The following is a 22,093-nucleotide window of genomic DNA, read 5'->3' on the forward strand; positions in this document are numbered from 1 at the left end:
TGTTAACATTTATAACCTACCATAAAGGTGTTTTTGTTGTTTCTTGAGCATGACAGTCCCAGTCCCCATTCGCTTTCAGCCAGGACATTCTGCTAAACATCTCCTTTTGTATTACTTAAGCATACAAAAGTCAATGATTTTAAACAACACAAGTATGAGAGAATGATGACAGAATCAAAATTTTTGTCATCTTTAATTTTTAATGATTACATTAGGCATTATCATATCCTTCACCATAGACACATTAACAAATTAATGCAGCTTTAAATAATAGACCCATCGTCAGGAAATCAGTACATACATTAATACATTAGCAGTGATTGCCTTCAGAGACCCTAATGAACCTGATCTGTACATGCTGGAGTGAACGAGGATGATGAAGGCTAACGGTTCAGACAGCATCCTAAGAGGTGATCGTGTGCCAAATAAAAGAAAAAAAAACCCGCAACCAAACGGTTGATATAATGGCTGACTGTTGCACATGCTGAGATCTTCTCTACACAAACAACAAGAGGTTTGGACTGTGTCAGTCAGGGGTTAAAGCAGATACTCTCGGACTCTGAAACAGACAAGAAGAAACAGAAGAAGAGGCGACAGCTTTCCTAGAAACATGCTGATCTCAGCATATGAATGACCAGAATCACCCGGATACAAAACCTCTCACTCCACCTTATCAAACCAAACAGACCCAGAACACACACACCCGAAACACACCCGAAACAGCCCCATTTCATCTCCTCCCCCGAAGCAGCGGGGTGCGGATAATCCAGGATTGTGGGATATTATCAGCATCTGCTCCTTCTAACACACACTTGAACATCTTCCCTGGAGTGCTGAGATTATTCCCATATCACAGCAGTGCAGTGGCATTATCCTAATCTGGGAATACTGGAGGACACAGACTACTGTAAAGACGGCAGATTAACAGCGTTTATATGTGAAAGAGAGGTTAGGAAGAGCCATATCAGACAGAAGACAGACACAAAACTGGATTCAAATAAAATAACTATTTCTCTTTTGTAGTGTTAGGTACATACAACTGTCAGAGGGAATGAATGACCGTCTGTAATCCTGTTCTCTGATAACCCTTATTTCATTTATGTGATACACACACACACACACACACACACACACACACACACACACACACACACACACACACACACACACACACACACACAGCATTGCTTGGGGAAATCTCACAAATTAATTTATATATATAAAATCCACTTATTCCTAATATTCCCTTTTATTATTTTATTTTATAACAGATTTTTATTATCTCTTTTTCTAAATGTTGATGTGTTTTGTGAGATTTCTGCTTTAGTGTTTGACTGGTGATTATTTTTGCATGAGCTGAGATCAGTTTGATCTCCCTCGAAACATTCAGACGTCAAACTGAGGAAAGTTTTGATGGTCTGGACCGCAGAGTAATGAAGAGCAGCAATGTCAAAGGTGCTTAATTGCATACGTGTGTGTGTGTGTGTGTGCTTCCCTCTGCAGCTCTTTTATATCTGTCAGGATTCATTTCTATTCTCATGATTTCAGAAGCAGACAGTCGTGTCACTCTCTGATGGCCCGTTTTTTCCTGACTGACTCCAGCTGTGAGAGAGAGACAGTGAAGAAGACCACAGTGAGTTCACATGATGAAGCGCCTGAAGCAGAGACAGAAGGCTTTAATATTCACCTCGTTCTCCACGATCTTCAGTCGGCCGAGGGCGTCTTTTGCTGCATCCTGAGAAACCAGAACAGCGTTTTAGCTTGAATCTAAACGACTGATTTCAAAATGTTGAAACGACTTGATAAAAGTGACATCCAGCTTCTGATGAAACATCTGAGCAACTGCACGAGTGTTTCATGTCAACATGAAGTATACTTCAGTAATCTCAAGATAAAACCAGACACCTCACAGCTCATCAGTGCTGTGTGTGTGTGTGTGTGGTTAGCTCACCCTGTTGCCTTGGCTGGAAAACGTTTTAACTGAATCTGACAGACCGTGAACAAACTTCCGCAGCACATTTTCATATTCTGAGAAACAGACAGAGATACAGTGCATTACTGATGACCCGATGGACTCTTAAGATGTAGCACTGGAGTGAATCAGTTTATGAAGAAGGATCATTTGAATCATCAATCAGTCCACATGCAGCATTTTATGCTCTCATTCGTAACAAAACAAACCTCTTATTTTAGTGCAGTTTATGGTTAGGGTGTTTTTCTCTTAAAACTACAGATTTTTTTATATTTCTGAAAGAAGTGTCTTCTGTTCACCAAGTCTGCATTCATTTGATACAGTTTGATTCAACATAAAATGACTTTTTTAATATTATAATATATATTAAAAGTTAATTCATCCATGTGATGCGCAGCTGTATTTTCAGCATCATTCCTCCAGTTTTCAGTGTCACGTGATCTTCAGAGTTGATTTGCCGCTCAAACATTTCTGGGCTGTGTTTCCCAAAAGCATTGTGAGCTCAAGTACATCGTAGACGCTTACAATGCTTTTTTAGGAAACTCAGTCCTGATCATTATCAATGTTCAAAACAGTTGAGTTGCTGCATATTTTTGTTGAATCCATGAAACATTTCAGTCAGGATTCTCTGTTGTCTATAAAGAGATGAACCCCTGTCCGGACTCTTTTGAAGTGAACTGTAGTGCAGTGTAGTTCAGAGTTTCTAATGTCCTGTGGTACCTGTGAGTGCTGCCGGATGTTTCTCCAGGTATGATTTCTGCCACTGCAGTCTCTGACACACGTCCATGTGCTGCTTGATCAGCTCTGACGGGTCTCGTCTGTTCTTCTTACACTCGTTGATCTAAAGAGACACACACAATGACTCCAGACACACTCTAGATCCAGTCAACAGCTCGATCCGGTCACTGACACACACCTTCCACTCCAGCCTCTCTTTGTCGTGGTGAAGCAGACCGAAGCTGTGCATCTTATACTGCGGAGGAGACGAGCTGAAACAACCAGAGACAGGTGTTAAACACAGGACACCAGTGCTGAACGATCAGCTAGCGTGTTACCTTGGTTTAGAGTTCCTGTCGTGATCGTTCCTAGGTTTGGATCTCGGATCCAAAGGAGCCTGCTGGAAATAAAACGCTTTATGTGGATTGTGTCCAACTCTTCTTGTCTGCAAGATCCTGTGTGTAATGTAAACGACACTTATTTTCATCTCATACCCGATCCTTTTCCCTGCTTGTCTCCCTCTCCCTGTCCTTCTCCCTCTCTCTGTCCTTCTCTCGCTCTCTGTCCTTCTCCGGTGAGGGTGTGAGCGGGTCGATGACGAGCCACTTCTCCGTCACCGGCTGCAGCTGAACTCCAGACAGTGGCTCGCGGATCTTCACTCGCACCTCCAGCTTCCCTCCCGTCGCCTTGCGTCCGTCCAACACCTGCAACGGCAGCACAGCCTCATGGGACACCAGCGCTCGTCTGCATGTGACACGTGTGTGTGAGTTTGAGTGAACCGCTCACATCAATGATCTCTCTGATCTCACACTGGTTCTCAAGAGCCTCTAGCTTCAGCTGAGTACTTCCCACCACTTTATCTGTCTTGAAGAGACCGCTGCGGACGCACACACACACACACACACACACACACACACACACGATTATTAGACACACTGCTTATGAAACTCAGAATTTTGGGAGAAAAACATCAGAACTGTGAGATCAGAATACATCGCAAAATTCTAAATTGTGAGATTCAAAGACACAATTGCCTGTTTTTAAAGATTTTATACTTCATATTCATTATTAAACACATTAGTAAGGTCATTTCTTCTGGGGTGAATGTGATCTGGGCGTGTTATTGTCAGACTCACTGTCAGTGATGATTAAGAGTCTCACCCTTTGTGTACGATCTCAAACTTGATGCCTTTGGCCTGAACCACTCTCTTAAAGCCCCTGTGATCTCGCTTGATGTTCAGCTTGAACTGCTCCTTAAACTCTGAAACACACAGAGACTGTCAGCTACTGCCACCACAGATCATGTGTGTGTGTGTGTGTGTGTGTGTGTGTGTACCTGGGCAGTTGGTGTTCCTCACAGTACTGGTTTTGTCTCTCTGAGCTTCTTCCTAAGGAACAAACACACTGTTAGATGCCAGTAGTGTGTGTGTGTGTGTGTGTGTGTAGGAGAGTGTGAGAGTGTTGCGTACGGCGCTGGGGAACGGGAACTCAAAGCGCACACTCGCGTCCAGATCGTTGGCTGAGACTCCTGGAGAAAACAAAGAAAATAACATTTACAGCATTCTGTGACAGAATCTCATTGTTTTGTATTAAATATAGACACTGATGTTCAAAAGGTTGGAATCTGGAAACTTTTTTTTAAAGAAATAAATAAATGTCTAACTTTTCAATGGTAGTGTATTTCAGTGACCATCTGTGTACAGCGTTATGACACACACACACACACACACACACACACACACCTGGAGGAGTGGGCAGGTTGATTCCTTTCACGATGGTCAGCACCATCTCACTGGACGTCAGGTTAGGAAAGATCCTAAACACAGAGATGAAGACATTAGTGAATCCGCGGGACGACTGCACTGACAGACTGTGTGTGTGTGTGTGTGTGTGTGTGTGTGTGTTGTCTCACTTGACAGAGTTGAAGGTGCGCTCCTCTGTGTGGTATTTAGGAACTGATCTTCCTTTAGCGTGAGCTTTCTTCAGCACTTCAATATTACTCATGCATTCCTCAGCCAGCTTCTCAAACCTACACACACAAACACAAACATACATACATATTTTCTATCGTGGGGGCTTTTTCCATTTAGACCTTTGCTCCGCAGCAATCTTTAAACTAAACCCTCAGCATTTATCTTTTTTATGAATCAGTTGTCCTCATGAGGACTGTTTGCTGCTCCCACAAATGTTCATTTCAGGTTTTAATATCCATGTGACGACATATCGTCTTTACAATGTAGACAAAATCTAACAACTCACAAACAAATACACTTTAAGGCTAGATTTCATATATGTTATTATTAATGGTTAGAGCTCAGATTCTAATAAATATTATATATTTTAATTAATATTTTTTACACCATTAATAAATAAAAAAAAGAAAAGAAAATTCAGTACTATAAAATACAATTTATAAAAAATTGCATTTTTAGTGCTTGTTTAGGTCGATATGATCAAATGTGTGTTTTCATACACTATGATTCAAAGGTTTGGGGCTGCGTTTATTTGGTCAAAAATTCAGTAAAACTGTAATATTTTAAAATATAACAATTGAAAATAATTCTATGTGAATATATTGTCAAATGTAGTTTATTTCTGTGATCAAAGCTGAATATTCTTCAGTGTCACACAATCCTTCAGAAATCAATCTAATATACTGATCTGCTGCTCATGATTTCTGATTAATATCCATGTTGAAAATAGTTTTATGCATTTTCCTTAAGGATTCTTTGAAGAATAGAAAGTTCAAAGGAACAGCATTTATTAGAAATAGAAATAATAACTGGCACTTTTAATGCATACACTGGCAAATTTAATGCATATTTACTGAAAAAAAAACATCAACTTTTTAAACATCAACAGCAGTGTAGACTCATCAGTCAGAACAACACCTGTTGTCTTACCTGACCATGTTTTCTATATATAATAAAAGAAAACCCACCTGGCGGTTTCTGCTACGTTGCCCATATGAGTGAACTGCTGCGAGTACGCCAGGCATTTCTGGAAACAAGCGTCAGAAAGTCACATAGACTGTAAATAAAGCATGTGTTTGGATCAGATCTGTGTAATAACCTCGTGCTGCTGTTTGAGCTGTGCCATCAGCTGAGTGTACTGCTCGAGTGAGCGCGGAGACAGAGCGGACGAGCGGGAATGAGACAGTCTGTAGTCATCCTCACTGACCGGAGCGGCCGGCACCTGGACACCAGACATAAAACACACACTTCACACACACATCTGATCACTTTGAAAAGTTATACTTTCAACTTGTCTCTTTCAGTCAATGACGTTGACCCTCCAGAACCAATTCTGATTCATGTACTGTGCCTCAGTGATTCACAAACCTTGCTGATGTCCACAGGAAGTCCGGCCTTGGCGGCAGTGATCATGGGCTCGAGTCCTTTAGCGTTCCTCAGGTGCTGAGCAGCTCCCTGCATGTCCTTCATCTCTTTAGAGCGCAGCGCGGCCTTCACGAACTGCTGTCGGCGTATGGTCAGGAAATCCAGCTGCTGCTGGGCTGCACAACCACACAGATGACGTCACACAGCGGTGCCGACACGTTAATGCCCCTATATCAGCACACCTACCTTTCCCTCCTAGTTTGGGGGTGTTAGTGGAGCCGGTGGGCGTCCCTGCAGCGGACGAGGCTTTCGGAGGAGCGGGAGCTCTGGATTTCTGAACGGCAGGCTGAGCTGATGGCTACACAGACACAGAGATGAAGAACCAGACCCACGCACAGATTCTAGAGGCGCTGCTGAACTCTGACTCTACCTTCTGCGGTTCCTCATCTGCGTCTGCGTCTGCATCTGCGTCCTGATTGGCCAGCTTCATAGCGGTCTCCAGGACGCCCATAAAGTTCTGCTCGCCGCCCTCAGTGCCCTGCAGCGGAGGACAACCTACACGCACAAACATTAACACAGTCAAAACTGAGGCGCACAAGCTAACTACTATGAGACTCTAAGAACTAATTCTGAATGGGGAGAAACTAAAATCACAATTAGCCTTTTTTATTTTTAATCCAAAACAAGAAAAAAAATACACAGAATAATAAGAAGTAAACTCTAGATTGCAAAAAAAGAGAGACTATTTATTTATTCTCATAAACTCACATATCTTGTAATTATGACTTTTTTCTAATTTAATTATAATTAATTAAATTAATTCTGTGCAGAAACTACAACCATAACTACACTGTCTCTGTTTTACATATGAATTAAATTAGATAATTATAAATGCACACTGCTGTTAGGTTTCAGTGTTTTTTATTTTAACACATGAACACAGTCTTGGTGAGTATTAGAGACGCTCATCTTCTCTAACATTTACAAACACCTGCAGATTTATATAGAGATTTTATTTAACACATTATATGGTTTAACACATCTATATGTTAACATTTTCCACTGGTGAGGCTCATTAAGGAGGTTTTTCTATATTTGTGAAGACATTTGTCAGAAGTTTGGCCCTCGCTAGGAACAAGTAAACCAGCGTTACCTGGAGGAACAGGAAGTTCTGCCAAATTCACCGGCCGTCCCGCTTTATGAGCTTTAATGGCGTCTTGATATTGCTGAGGTCAAGAACACACACACACACACACACACACACACAGGAGAGGTTAATGAAACAGCACCTGCTCTTCTTGAAGCGCGTCTTCACGTGTGTTACCTTGATAATGCGCTGGTGCATGCGTGCCTTGCGCTCGTCTCCTTTGCTCTTGGCGCTCTCTGCAGCTTCTCTGTATTTGTCCATGCGCTGCTGTAAGGCCTCGGCGACGCTCCGGGGAGCAGAGAGAGCTGAAACACACACACACATGTAACTGATGTGTGTGAATGGGACGTCTCACATATGCGCGCGCTCTCACCTGTGTCTGGGGCAGCAGCGGGTGCAGCAGGAGGGGCGGCTGGTTTGGAGGACTGCTGAGGAGGGTCAGAGCGTGGCACTTCAACATCTCCTGAAAGACACACACTTTCATCAGAACCAGACTGAAGCGAGCGCAGAGGAGAGCTGTGAGGTAGAGCTGTACCAGGAGGGGGCGGCAGTGAGCTGAGGTCCACGAACTCCCCTCGGTCAACACTCTCCACCACCGAGTCCAGTCTCTGAGAAGAAGAGCGAGACGGAGAGTGAGGGGACGTTCAGATGATCTAGTGCTGTGTAGCCAGGTAAATCTACAAACCTACACTTCTGTTCAGACGTTTGAGCTCAGTATGGATTTCTTTCAATTAAGTCTGTTCTGGTTTCTATGTGAATATATATTAAAATGTAACTTGTTGCTGTGGTCTTTATTTTCAGCATCATTCCTCCAGTCTTCAGTGTCACATGATCTTTCAGAAATCATTATCAAATGCTGATTGGATGCTCAAGAATTGTTTATTATCATCATTGTTGAAATCAGTTGAGGCGTTACATACTTCTGTGTTTTTTTCAGGTTTATTTGATAAACAAAGTTAAAAATAATTTAACTTTTTTTAAAGTAACAAATTTATTTTTTTAGTTCATTTATAATATCCAGTTTATCTGTAATGACCCTGGTCTTTACTGTCCCTTTTGATCACTTAAATGCATTCTTGCTGAACAAATTTATTAATATCTTTCCAAATAAATAGTACAGCCCGCAAACTTTTGAATCTTAATGAACATAAAATGCATAGGGCAACAGAGAAATGATAGTGTCCCAGATTGGACCTGATGATCATGATCTGGAGAAACTCCCTCACCTTGAACACTTGGTAGAGTTGTTTGGCTTGTTCAGTGTTCCCGCTCTGCTTGGCCTTTAACGCTGCCAGCTTATACTCTCTCTGTCTGCTTAATACACCGGCTTTGAGCTCTGAGACACACACAAACACACCACAGCTTCACAGTGACAGTTAATGAGAGAGTGTGTGTGTGTGTGTGTGTGAGAGAGTGTGAGAGGGTTAGTGTGTGTGTGTGTGTGTGTGTGTGTGTGTGTGTGTACCCGAGTGCTGTGTGCTGGGCTGGCCGGGTGTGAGGGGTGATATGGCGGGTGTATCGGGTGTCATGGCCGTCACTCTCTGTGGTGGAGGCTGTAGCAGCTGAGGTTTGGGCGGAGCGACTGGCTTGACGTTGGCCGTCTGCGGTGGCGTGTTTGCTGGAGCTGGTTTCTCTAGCTCTGTGATTGGCTCGGCCTGCGGAGCAGCGGAGGGGTTTCCCCCAGTGGCCACAGGAGGAGGAATCTCATCTTCACTGATGGGCTTCCCCTTTTTAACTGACGTCAGCATGGACTGTAGAGTCTAAAAACAGGAAAACGGAAATCCTCAGACTAATATACTCTATTAAATACAGTATAAATGACTTATCTTATGGATTCTTTTTTTCTTCAAATTGATATGTTTTTGAAATAATGTATTTCTAATTGTTTTAGTGAGATATGTGTCATATAAAGAGCAGTAATTGTTGTATATCACCTTCACATCAGCCAGCCTGCTCTCTAAGACAGAGGTCTTCAGCCCGGCTCCTGCAGAGGTTATTTTAAACAGTCTCGAGGAGCTTAATCATCTGTCTCTGGTGTGTTTAGTTAGGCTTGCAGCTAAACTCTGCAGGACAGAGGGGCTGAAGACCCTTGCTCTAAACATTATCATCTCCCATCAAACAGTCGATGTGTGTGGAGCTCTAGTCTTGGCGATGTCCCACCTTCAGTCCGCGGTCGTATCGCCGTGCTTTGCTGGTCTCCCCCGCGGCCTTGGCGTTGGTGATGGCGGTTTGGTACATGTCCAAGCGCTCTTGCAGACGAGCCTCCAGGCTGGCAGGTGCATTCTGGGATGTGGGCGCTGCACTGGAGCGTTGAGGAGGCACTGGTGACGGAGGAGGTTTCCTGACCACTTGCTCCTCATCGTCTTCCAGCACATCATTCAACTCGGCCTGAAACACACAAAACGACGTCAATCAAAAGCTGTTCCTGAGAGAAGGATCTCATCTGATGTGTGGCCTGTAGTGATGTAAAGAAAGACAAGAAGGGTTGTGTTCTACCAAAAGATCAGCATCGTTCTCCAAATCACCATCGTCATCTCCGTCCTCGTCCAGGTCTTTCATACAAAGCGCTGCCATCCGCTCGATGTCCTCCATGGGCACCGGAGCTACAAGAGAACAAAACAGACAGAGAGATTAGGAAAAATGCTGAGGGATCAAAGCTTGGCTTGCTGTTGGTAGACGGCAACCTTTTCCTCCGGGTCTCTTGCCGGCTGGACCGCTCCTCCCTCCTCCTCCCATCAGTGCCAGAAGCTCCGCCTCCAGATCCTCATCATTTCCTCCGGAGTCATCCAGACCGCCGTCAGGAGCCAAATCCAGCAGCAGTCCCATCTGATACACGGGAGGACGGACAGACGCGGTTATTATTGTATCACTGAGATATTATTTCAGTTTTTATCAATATTTTGAATTACATTATTATTGTTTTTGTCATTTTGTTGTGTGTCATTCTTTGTGTATACATGTAAATATGCCTAAATGTTTATAGTTTGTTTGAACATTACATATGAACTGTTGCAAATTCAAGAGCATTTTATGCACATACATTCCCCTTAATATGTATATAAATGTTTTAAAAATTTTCCTTTCAATATTTATTTTATCACTTTATGATGGTAATTCAGGTTAAAGGGGTCATATGATGCGATTTCAGTTTTTCCTTTCTCTTTGGAGTGTTTCAAACTCCTGGTGCATGAAGAAGATCTGTAAAGCTGCAAAGACCAAAGTCTCAAATCCAAAGAGATATCCTTTATCAAAGTTAAGACTCTGCCACGCGCCCCTAAAGTGGCTCATTCAAACACGCCCCCACATGTCTACGTCACGATGTAGAAATATTTGCATAATGCCACCCAAATGTTCATGCAAACAAAGAAGGTGTGGTTTCATTAACATAGTGTTGAAGCATGTCAAAATATTCTGTTACACAAAATAATGATCTCTAAAAAGGCATCATATGACCGCTTTAAAGTAAAGGACAGTTAGAAATGTGGCGTTTGCAACTAGAATGAATAAAAAATATATACTTTTATTTTTATTTTATTTTGGTTAATGTTTATATTATTTCAAGTGACAATTTTTAATAGGTTTTAGTTTTAATTTGCAATAATAACCCTCAAAACTGATTTATAGATTCAAAAGCATTTTAAGAATCTATATGTGTGTCACTCTATATGTGAATGCAGTTTAAATGCACTAAATATTTGGAAAAGTCCTTACATCACCACAAATCATTAAACATGATATAAAGAATAAGACAAAATAAATACATAAATAAATAAACATACAAAGGGGAATAGTTCACAATATAATTTATAACATGCATTTAGAAAATAAATAGTTTTTTCTATTTTTTTTTCTCTCTCGTTTCATGCTGACTTCAAATATGTCTTCTTCGTGTGATTCTGGCCACAGTATCATTACCTGTTTGGCCCTGGCGGCCCCCTGGCCCTTCTGTGGAGGGTTCCGGCTTCGACTCATTTTCTCCACAGGTCCTTCAAACCTGGAGTGAGAAAAATAATAATGCATTTATAATACTACAAACAGCCACTGCTTCAGCCTTTCAGTGACACCACAACCGACCACACCAGAAACTGAGTGACGTCATAGCGCATTCCTAGCTCATTACGTGAATAATGACGTCTGTGTTTGAATAATCAATGTATAGACATAATCAACGGCCTAATATACATATTTAATAGTTTAATATTTCTCCCAGAGCTGCGTCACCTTACATTAACTGACTATAAGCTCGATAGCGATTGTTTTCACAGTGTTTAACATGCTAGCGTTAGTGTTTACAAGTTAAACAGGTTAATCCAAAGCACATCTTTGGCTGACTTTGCACCAGAACTGTTGGAGGCAAAGCGCAACGAAGCCATATAATAAATATCAGCTCATTTACAATATAAATCACAACTAATTCAGTCAAGGTCTCTGCTAGCAAGGAGGTTCATTCTCACATCAGACTCTGTTTACTAAAAATCTGAACGCGATACCTTGGTCAAATGTTCATCCGACGGCGGGTTAACTGTTATATATTTGTTCCGTTGAGAAGAACAAGCTATCTGTAATGAAGTTTTTGCACTAGAGTGTCATAAACACAGAGATAAACACAAATCTACACTGCTGTCAATGTAGCTCCAGCACTTCCTGCTTTTCGTCAGGTTTCCCATAGCAACGACAGAGGCTCTCGCTTTACGGCACGCGGGAACGACGCCCCGCAGCAGGATCTGTAGTTCAACCGCCAGCCTGTCGATGTATTGAAGTTTTAAACCATATTTTACACTTTATGATGGTTTGTCTTGTCATAATTGGTTTTCTCTGAGAAAATGTGCAGAAATAGTTTACTAAAATATGATATCACGAATAGCGTCACGAATCTTTCGCGCGTTTATTTGACTTGACAGCCTCGGTCAAATTAATTATGTGCCTTTTACAAAGGTTTGTTTTAATATGATAGAGTGATTTATAATTGGTTATAAGTATTTATTTTACAAAATTGGGTTAAAGGAAGAAATATGTATACATTTTAACCAAAGACTGTATAAAAACCATTTTAAACAAACCATCTACAGTTTGCAAATGAAAAGAGTCAAGTGTGTCATTAACATGTTTTAACTTTTATAAATTTAGTTGAATCTGGACTAAAGACAATGGCCAAAAGAAAATCGAAGACAACAGGTACCTTGGACCCATGTAAACCTAATTATCAGTCAATTCATACTAAAAGCTTGATTAGAGCTAGATTACATATTTATTTCATCAGTATACATGCTGATGCAGTTTAATATCTATTAGCAGAGTTCAGACCTCCTAAGAGGACGCAGCCCAGAGCAAAACGACAGAAAAGCACTGAAGAAACAAACCAGTCTGAAGATGACAAACAGGTGATTTCTCTCTCAATTACATGCTATCACATAACATTTTAAAGAAAATTACAATATGCTTTAATGCCACTGTACTGTCATATTTGTGTTTTTGTTTGTTGATTCACTTAACTCTTTACCTTAATGTCTAGACTCTGACACCAGAGTCAGAAAACAACGACTCCCACAATGCATTCTGCTCAGACAAGCCGGATGAACATCAGCCTTGTTGTTCCTTGGAAGAGAAAACAAGCCATAATGAGAACGATGAGCTTGGAAATGGCACAAATCCACCTGAGGTCTCTCATGAGACCGAACAGACTCCGGCGATCACACTACAGACCCCAGAACTCGACAAAACCGACAAGCACACACTCTCTAGACCTCTGAATACAGAAGCTATTGATCTAGATAAGCCCAATGTAGAGCTAGATGATGAAGATTGTGAAATCACAAGAAATTCAAATCATCAATCTGAGAAGGTCCCAGATGACTGCGACTCTGAATTACCATACGATGAGCATCAAACCGAGAGAGAGTTGTCACATGAGGAGTATACAGCCACCGAACCCAAGATGGATGAACAATTAGGTTCTTCAGGGATCGTAACGGAGACCTCATATGACCAGATGCAGATGCCTGAAGATGCAAGTTCTGCAGATCCTCTAGTAAAGAGAAAAATAAGAAAGAGGATGGGAATGTGCAGACTTGGAGATAGGAAGAAGATGCTCAAGGGACAGCCGACTAGAGGGAATGTGTTTGAAGGAAGCCAGGAGAACGAGGCGGGGGAAATCACTAACGAAAAGCCGGTCATGACGAGTGATGGTTTGAAAAAGGATCTCCAGATGTCTGTTGAAGATGAGGGAGTTACTGAGTCAGAGGTTTCAGTGCCCTCCTTCACAACCTCTCACGCATCGGAGGATAAACCAGTGCAGGAGGAACGGGAGCAGTCTGGGAGTGAAGTTCAGATACTGGTCAAATGCATGTCAAGGGAGCCTGTTACTCATGAAACTGATTATGCAATCCCATCCCATGATGATGCTGATGATCTAAACCCTCTCGAGCAGAATGAAACTGAATGCATGGAGCAAAATGCGACTGAAAGCAACATTAGGGAAGATAGCAGCGAGGTCACAACTGAGATTGGTACTGAAGTGCCTGTGGATTTAGCTGACGTTTACAAAGACTCAACTGGTGTTTCAGCTCAAGAAGAGGTTGTGATAGACGGTTCACTTGAAGTTCCCAAAGAAGACGATGAAGCCTCTGCGTCCGCTTCTGAGGTTGCAAACCAATTTGGAGAAGAACTCGTCATGGGAGGCGACGAGATGAAGCAGTGCAGTCCGTGTGAATGTGACATGAACGTCTCTACTAGAAACCACAGCAGTGAACAGTGTGTGGAGCTCATGGATATCACAGCCAACGAGAACATCAGTGCACCTCCTGTAATCCACGAGACAGAAGATAAGTGTGAGTCTTCAGACTTTTGTCAGGTTGCCGCCACTGTCACAGCTGAGAACAAGGCAGACTGGGAGAACAACAGCGTGTCGAGTTTGTCTTTACCTGCAGCTCCATCGGCTGGTGATAATGAAGAGGTGCAAGTGAGTTATTCTTGTCAAACACTAGTCCAAACCTGCTCCTGGAGGGCCACTGTCCTGCAGAGTTTAGCTCCAAACCTAACCAACACACCTGAATCAGTTGATTAAGATTTTCAGACACTTAATTAATGTCCATGCAAATTTGTTGGAGCTAAACTCTGAAAGATGCTGTACCTCCAGGATCAGGTTTCACAAATCACTCTAAAAACCATATTTCAAGAAGATATAGTGCAGAATGTTCTCTGAAGTGCTTTTAAGAGCTAGAAAAGTCATAAAAGCACAAAACAGTAGTCCATAAGACTCCTAAGACAGCTTTGGGTGAGAAAAAGGCCAGAATAAAATTTGTGTAATATTCCTTTGAAATACCAAAACCACTTGGTGTATTTTTTTTTTTACTTTAATTTTGAATTTACAGTGGTATCCCAAACTCTCACATATCCTTTAAAGTCAGCATTAAGTTAGTAATACTGAATTGTATCCTCAGTCGTTTACGGAGTGTGTAAGTGTACTGAGTGATGCTCATGAGCCTCATGGGAGTTTTGACGCTGAACCGGATCCCTCCAGCCCTTCATCCGTGCACTCGGTGACAGATTCCCAGCTCAACAACATCCCTCTGAGGTGAGACGAGTGACAACCGCTGACTTTGAATCTTACCGGAGGTCTGCTTAGGTTTCTAGATGTTGTTTCAATTTCAGGTGTTTACGGTCCACAATATTTATTGTAATAACAGCATAAGGTGTTTTCTCAGTTTGGAGGATCTCCCCATCTCTGAAGCCTCCTGTGATCTGGAAGATGCCACAGAGCTTGTATGTGGCCTAATCAGAGATATTGCCTCTCTGAAGTAAGTCAGGATTTTAGTTTGAGCACTTGAAACAACTCTGATTGTGTGGTTTACACCATTAGGTTTATTTTTAAATAACAGTAAAGAACAGTTTTGACCATAAACCATAATTTTGATGTTTTCTTGCAGTCACTTATTGATGGACGCACGCAGGCAGATTGGATTTGGACAACAAGGCAGAAAACCTCCACTCCACACTCAGAAAAATAGGCATCATAACAGATTCTGAACATATGTTACTGCATCATATGAGGGACAGAAAGAAAATGTTGACGAAAGAACAGACACAGAATAATTTGCACTGATGAGTTCAGATAGCAGGCACTGGTTTACAACGGTTCAGTTACACTTGTTTGAGTAAAAGGCACATTCATAGAGTTGCTCTGTTTCAGTGAGCCAAAGTTAACACTTTACCAAGGAGGTTCAAGCAAAGTAGTAAACATCGTGATTCTGTCAATCACAGGGTGCGATCCCCAAGACTGAAGGGTCATAACCTTAAAGTCATAAGTCACTCCAAATATCTGTTCAAAACACATTCTGCATAAATAAAGTGAATCTTTCTGGTTATTGCGGCGTGTGTTTGGTTCTGAAGTAATGTTTAAAAAAAAAAAAAAAAAAAAAAGTGCTGTGCTAATGAACACACAGGTTTCCAAAAGTTCACAAAACACGTTTCTGTTGTTCACTTTGTTTTTTGTCACAAAGTAAACCATCATATTTTCAAACAAATGTACATTAACTTCCTGATGCCATAGGAACAAAATCTGATGATCATGTTCTCCAAAATGTAGTAATAGAAATAAAACCAGACGATTGAGATTGTTAAATATTAAAGCAAAATACAGGCAGCTTTAAAGAGAAACACAGCTAAATAACATTAAAAACGTTTATATACATTTCACCACAGAGTATCACAAAATACTTTTTTTAGTAATATTAACAAGAGCTGGTTCACACGTGGTTGCACCTGTAGCGAGCCTATTGGCTTGTGTACAAGTTTGTTTAAAGTCAAAGTGAAAAGAGTGGAAAAAAATAAAGAATAGAAATAAAAAACCCACTGCACACAAGAGAAGACACGTGCAAAATCAAACACCAAAAAACACACATGCATGCAAACTTACACACAAGCCATTATGGATCGAACAATTAAAGCTTAAAACTTAAATATTAAAACCACTCGTAAAAAACGTCCTTCTCGTATACCGTGGCCAGGTCTTCTGCGGGTCAGAAACGTCCGGGTCCCCATGTTGTTTTGGCGTACACGGAGCTGTAGGTTTTGTCCACGAGCGGGCAGAATCTCTTGGTGTGCGCTTTGGCCCCGGTGGCTCCGCACAGGGGACACACGTACTGGCTCAGGTACGGACACGTCACGGCCCCGGCGCGGTCTTTCAAGTAGTGTGAGGTGAACACGGTCTCGGACTCTCCGTTGTGTTTGCAGAAGCTGCAGAACTTCTTCTCGGATGGGTTGCTGCGGGTGCTCTTCCCGTGTCCCGGGTCTCTGTTCTCCGTAGTCACGGTCCCGTGCGCACGCGTCGGGCCGCTTGGAGACTCCGGGAGCGCGGCGGAGGCGGCGGCGTCATCGGCCGCGTCTGGCTGCTCTGCTGGCCGCTGCATGCCTCGGATCATGTCCGCCAGACCCATGTAATCCTTCCAGGGCTGAAAGTCCTGATTTCCAGACTCCATAGATCCATGAGCTGACAGGATGTAGTGGAGAAGAGAAAATGCCATGGCATCCGCCAGAGTGCGACAGAACCGTGAAGCACGCGCTGAGCACGCGTGGGTTTAAAAGGGCGGACGTCACGCCAGGAGACCAATTACGACACGAAGAGTTTGCCAAGTGTCCTCTGAAACGAAAACGATTGGTAGAGGAGACTGAAGTAAAGCAAAAATACTTTTAAACTGTGGACTGGAGTTGCTTGTGTAGTGTGTGTGTGTGTGTGTGTACAGTTGCAATCAAAAGTACTCAACCCCTCAGAGACTGCAGTACTTTACAAATATAATACAAATACAAATACATTTGTAAAGTTACAAATACAATCTAATTTCAGAAGATCCAGGATAAAATACAAATTGCGTCTGTAAGTTCACTGTCGTATTAAAAGTGATATTGTCAATATATAATGCAATATTTTTAAAGAGTTATATGATTCTTTAATAATACTGCTAAGTCATAATTATTCAAACCCCAATTCAACATAGCTGTTTTGAAATCACTTATTTGCATGGTGGGGAATAAAACAGTCTCAAAATACAATTAAGCTTTTAGAAACTCTATTATAAACAGAATTAGCTTGAGCTGTTACACATACAGCCCATGCATGTGTTGAAGTTGAGTAGCAAAAATGTCAACAGAGATCTCACAAAAGCTAAAGAGAATAAATATCATATTACTTTAGAAAGGCTAAGGCTATATGAAGATTTCGAAGACATTGAAAGTTCCTAGAGACACAGCTCTCAGCCTTATTTCTTAGCTTAAAGTGTGTTTTACCAGAAAATATTTGAGGTTGTGGAAGAAAAAGCACAATATCATAAAATGTTAAATCAGAGCAACTGAGAAAAACCTGCAATGTACAGCCAAAGACTTTCACGATGACCCGATGAAAGGAGGAAAACCATTTCAAAGCAGTGTGTAGAAGAACACTAGACAAGTATTGCCTTCATGTTGAGACATCTTGATAAATACCACTCTTGATCAAGAACAACAAAAGTACAACTTGAACTTGATCAAATTCATTTGTGTAGACCTGTGGAGCTCTGGAGGAATGTTATATGGAGTGATGTGACCAAACTGGAACTTTTTGGACCCATGGATCAGCGGTATGTCTGCTGCAAAAAAGGCAAAGCTCATGAGCAGAAGAACACTATCTTCATCCTCAAACTTGGAGGTGGATCAGTCCTGTTATGGGGTTTCTTTACTGTAGAAGGAAGTGGAAATCATGACTGTATGAAGGACATCATGGATTCTTTGATGTATCAGGCCATCACACCAGAAGTGTGATGCCTTTGGTGCAAAGACTGAAGCTGATGATCAGTGGACTTTCCTGCAGGACAGTCATCCCAAAGTACACATCCAAATCTATGAATGTGTGAACCTGCTTGGTTCAGGGATCAGTCACAGAATGTTCTTGAGTGACCTGTTCAGTCTCCAGGCTTGATTCTCATTTCAAATATCTGGTTGAATTTGAAGAAAGCAGTGGCAGTGTGAAAACCAAAGATTATCAGTGTTCTGAAAGCTTCTTCATGTGAGGAATGGGCCAAGACTGTAGTAGAGATGTGACAGAAGCTTCTAAAAACTTACAGACAGAGTTTATTGGTGATTTTAAAGAATAATTAAACAATTTATAATTTTGAACATGAATGTTTAGAGCCAATTCTAATTTGATCATGATTCATCAATGTTCCATTCTCAGAATCACTCAAAAGTGTATTAACAAACTTTCTCTAATACTTTACTGATGCCTTTGTTAAATTGTTTCCATAAAATTTTATTCGCCGTAGCAAAATGCCTTGCAGGTCAAAGGGGTTGAATAATTGCAATAATAACAATATGGAGAAACTTGCTGTTTTTTGAAAATACAGTTCAGCTTTTCATTACGAACCTTATATTCTCATCTTATAGCTAAAATATTACAGTGGAATTAATATTCTTATTTTGAAGTCAAAGTTCAATCAAATAGGAACATTTACTCCAAATGTAGTCACCCTCGGACCATCCAAGACATACAGTATTGTTCAAAATAATAGCAGTACAATGTGACTAACCAGAATAATCAAGGTTTTTCGTATATTTTTTTATTGCTACGTGGCAAACAAGTTACCAGTAGGTTCAGTAGATTGTCAGAAAACAAATGAGACCCAGCATTCATGATATGCACGCTCTTAAGGCTGTGCAATTGGGCAATTAGTTGAAAGGGGTGTGTTCAAAAAAATAGCAGTGTGGCATTCAATCACTGAGGTCATCAATTTTGTGAAGAAACAGGTGTGAATCAGGTGGCCCCTATTTAAGGATGAAGCCAACACTTGTTGAACATGCATTTGAAAGCTGAGGAAAATGGGTCGTTCAAGACATTGTTCAGAAGAACAGCGTACTTTGATTAAAAAGTTGATTAGAGAGGGGAAAACCTATAAAGAGGTGCAAAAAATGATAGGCTGTTCAGCTAAAATGATCTCCAATGCCTTAAAATGGAGAGCAAAACCAGAGAGACGTGGAAGAAAATGGAAGACAACCATCAAAATGGATAGAAGAATAACCAGAATGGCAAAGGCTCAGCCAATGATCACCTCCAGGATGATCAAAGACAGTCTGGAGTTACCTGTAAGTACTGTGACAGTTAGAAGACGTCTGTGTGAAGCTAATCTATTTTCAAGAATCCCCCGCAAAGTCCCTCTGTTAAAAAAAAGGCATGTGCAGAAGAGGTTACAATTTGCCAAAGAACACATCAACTGGCCTAAAGAGAAATGGAGGAACATTTTGTGGACTGATGAGAGTAAAATTGTTCTTTTTGGGTCCAAGGGCCACAGGCAGTTTGTGAGACGACCCCCAAACTCTGAATTCAAGCCACAGTACACAGTGAAGACAGTGAAGCATGGAGGTGCAAGCATCATGATATGGGCATGTTTCTCCTACTATGGTGTTGGGCCTATTTATCGCATACCAGGGATCATGGATCAGTTTGCATATGTTAAAATACTTGAAGAGGTCATGTTGCCCTATGCTGAAGAGGACATGCCCTTGAAATGGTTGTTTCAACAAGACAATGACCCAAAACACACTAGTAAACGGGCAAAGTCTTGGTTCCAAACCAACAAAATTAATGTTATGGAGTGGCCAGCCCAATCTCCAGACCTTAATCCAATTGAGAACTTGTGGGGTGATATCAAAAATGCTGTTTCTGAAGCAAAACCAAGAAATGTGAATGAATTGTGGAATGTTGTTAAAGAATCATGGAGTGGAATAACAGCTGAGAGGTGCCACAAGTTGGTTGACTCCATGCCACACAGATGTCAAGCAGTTTTAAAAAACTGTGGTCATACAACTAAATATTAGTTTAGTGATTCACAGGATTGCTAAATCCCAGAAAAAAAAAATGTTTGTACAAAATAGTTTTGAGTTTGTACAGTCAAAGGTAGACACTGCTATTTTTTTGAACACACCCCTTTCAACTAATTGCCCAATTGCACAGCCTTAAGAGCGTGCATATCATGAATGCTGGGTCTTGTTTGTTTTCTGACAATCTACTGAACCTACTGGTAACTTGTTTGCCACGTAGCAATAAAAAATATACTAAAAACCTTGATTATTCTGGTTAGTCACATTGTACTGCTATTATTTTGAACAATACTGTAGATGGGATTGATGTACAAATGATGTAATGCTAAATTTCTGATGAATAAACTAACTTATGTACCTCTCAGATAGCATGAGGGTAGGTATATTATCAACAAATTTAAACCAACGTAAAATATATATATATTTGTGGACTTCTGAGTGAAATATAGTACTGTAAACATAGGCATTGTGACAACTTGCCCCGGTCTCAGTTTCAGTGTACAAAATAATAAATGTAATTATTGATCTGATGTGTGCATTCATGAGAGATGTTAATATGAAAGAAATATAAAACAAGGGTTATTCTATACATATGGTATACCTTTATTTCATTTCTTTTTTCAAAATGTATCTTTGAAAACACTGATTCTCATGTGCTCTTTAAGGGCCAGTCCATGTTAGGTGACTGATGGGATCTTTGCGTGACCTCTGACCCCTCAGATGATGGTGTGGGACACTGAGACAGAAAGAGCTGCTTCAGTAAGGCTGCACACACACACACACACACACACACACACACACACAGGTGAATTATAGTGTGATATTATCTCTTATGTGTGTGTGTGTACATAGGTCACTGAGCATTGTGCTTTCTGTTCCACTGCAAGGTTTTCTGGACAGGAGAAAGACTGAAAAAGTTCTGTAGAAACTAAAAGGTAAATTAAGTTACCAAGAAGCTCTTTTTACTGATACTAGGAGTGTCATTTTACATTTCTGAATTTAAATTTAAAAAGTAAAATAATTTGTATAACAACAACAAAATATTTGTAACGTTAAAATAATTTAATTCCACAATTCCTGAATTATTTAGGGTTTATAATTTTGATAAACCAGAAACAATTTTAGTGTCTATTTTGACTCTAGCACTAGCCACCTGATACAATATTTTACAGCTTGACATAAGACAAAATTATACAAATTTATAAAAATGTAAATTATTTTAATATTTAATACATTTCCAAGATCTTGAAAACTCTTGAGGTGGTGTTGCTTTAGCTTCTTCTAAAGCTTTTGTCTTATTTAAAATATTTTTAAGCTATTTTGCGCCCCCTCGTGGACAGCTGGAGCACATCCAGATTGCATCTTATGTATAATACTTTTTAATCTTAATGGTTTAAAATAATTTAAAATCAATTTTTAAAACATTTTAACATTTTCAAATTCATAAAAGGCAAAATTTTTCAAATTCATATTTTATTATATAAAATAAAAGCAGTTGTTGTAAAAATATTGCTTGGAAAAGCTTGGCTTTTGGCCTTTTTTTGTGCACTCTTAAATTTGTAACATTAAATAACTTACCAAAATTGGATTTCTACACCAATTCACTTCCTAAATATATATGAATATGCAAATATGATAACTTACATACAGCATGTCTTACCGGAGCAAAAAATAAAATAAATAAATAAAGTTCACCCAGAATGTAGATTAATAACGAAAGTTCACATAGACTGTTAAAGAGCAAACTGAGATCACAAATCACCCATATCAGATACAAAACAGTTCAATTATAATATTTAAGACGAATTTTAAAGCCCATTCAACAAAAGACAACCAATTAATGACGAATGAACACTTTATTTTAAAAGTTTAGTATAAAGGGTTTCCTCAACACTCATCAGATCTTTAGTCCTCAAGTAAGCCTCAGATAAAGGAAGACGTCCCACGTGTGTATTGTTGAAGACACAAAGCATGTTTACAAACCACCTTCAAACCAAATCCTGATGGCCATAAATTAGTAAAAGACTATAATAAAACAAGGGCATGTCATTTCTGATAGGAAAAACTCTCTAATCA

At 40.5% G+C, this 22,093-nt stretch overlaps 3 protein-coding genes across 9 annotated transcripts; 1 reads left to right on the forward strand and 2 right to left on the reverse strand.

Annotated features, from left to right (window-relative positions):
* Positions 1 to 180: 180 nt before the first annotated feature.
* Positions 181 to 11,807, reverse strand: LOC113083562 (coiled-coil and C2 domain-containing protein 1A-like). The gene is made up of 29 exons (XM_026254607.1): positions 11,665 to 11,807; positions 11,090 to 11,168; positions 9,859 to 10,000; positions 9,671 to 9,777; positions 9,335 to 9,562; positions 8,640 to 8,934; positions 8,401 to 8,510; positions 7,710 to 7,782; positions 7,548 to 7,637; positions 7,352 to 7,479; positions 7,181 to 7,253; positions 6,458 to 6,582; positions 6,274 to 6,385; positions 6,031 to 6,203; positions 5,762 to 5,884; positions 5,631 to 5,689; positions 4,602 to 4,718; positions 4,432 to 4,505; positions 4,159 to 4,217; positions 4,026 to 4,077; positions 3,851 to 3,950; positions 3,476 to 3,566; positions 3,184 to 3,393; positions 3,028 to 3,089; positions 2,889 to 2,961; positions 2,693 to 2,813; positions 1,952 to 2,028; positions 1,688 to 1,735; positions 181 to 1,602 (listed from the first exon to the last, which is right to left on the reverse strand). The coding sequence occupies exons 2-29, from the start codon at positions 11,144 to 11,146 to the stop codon at positions 1,564 to 1,566; spliced, it is 3,018 nt and encodes a 1,005-aa protein (XP_026110392.1). The 5' UTR covers positions 11,147 to 11,168; positions 11,665 to 11,807; the 3' UTR covers positions 181 to 1,563.
* A 48-nt stretch (positions 11,808 to 11,855) lies between these two features.
* Positions 11,856 to 16,000, forward strand: LOC113083563 (uncharacterized). Of its 7 annotated transcripts, none has more exons than XM_026254608.1 (7): positions 11,856 to 11,925; positions 12,302 to 12,349; positions 12,467 to 12,555; positions 12,687 to 14,132; positions 14,614 to 14,747; positions 14,878 to 14,970; positions 15,100 to 16,000. In XM_026254608.1, the coding sequence occupies exons 2-7, from the start codon at positions 12,322 to 12,324 to the stop codon at positions 15,197 to 15,199; spliced, it is 1,890 nt and encodes a 629-aa protein (XP_026110393.1). In that variant the 5' UTR covers positions 11,856 to 11,925; positions 12,302 to 12,321; the 3' UTR covers positions 15,200 to 16,000. The 7 variants fall into 7 exon arrangements, with proteins under 7 accessions (XP_026110393.1, XP_026110400.1, XP_026110397.1 ...); XM_026254615.1 differs by having other exon boundaries at positions 12,687 to 14,126; XM_026254612.1 differs by having other exon boundaries at positions 12,470 to 12,555.
* On the reverse strand, positions 15,840 to 16,738 carry LOC113083565 (nanos homolog 3-like). Its single transcript, XM_026254617.1, has one exon. It carries the CDS (start codon positions 16,693 to 16,695, stop codon positions 16,192 to 16,194), a length of 504 nt encoding a protein of 167 aa, XP_026110402.1. The 5' UTR covers positions 16,696 to 16,738; the 3' UTR covers positions 15,840 to 16,191.
* Between the last annotated feature and the right edge of the window lie 5,355 nt (positions 16,739 to 22,093).

This window comes from Carassius auratus, unplaced genomic scaffold (assembly GCF_003368295.1).
Source record: "Carassius auratus strain Wakin unplaced genomic scaffold, ASM336829v1 scaf_tig00038819, whole genome shotgun sequence".
NCBI classification, from domain to species: Eukaryota; Metazoa; Chordata; class Actinopteri; order Cypriniformes; family Cyprinidae; genus Carassius; species Carassius auratus.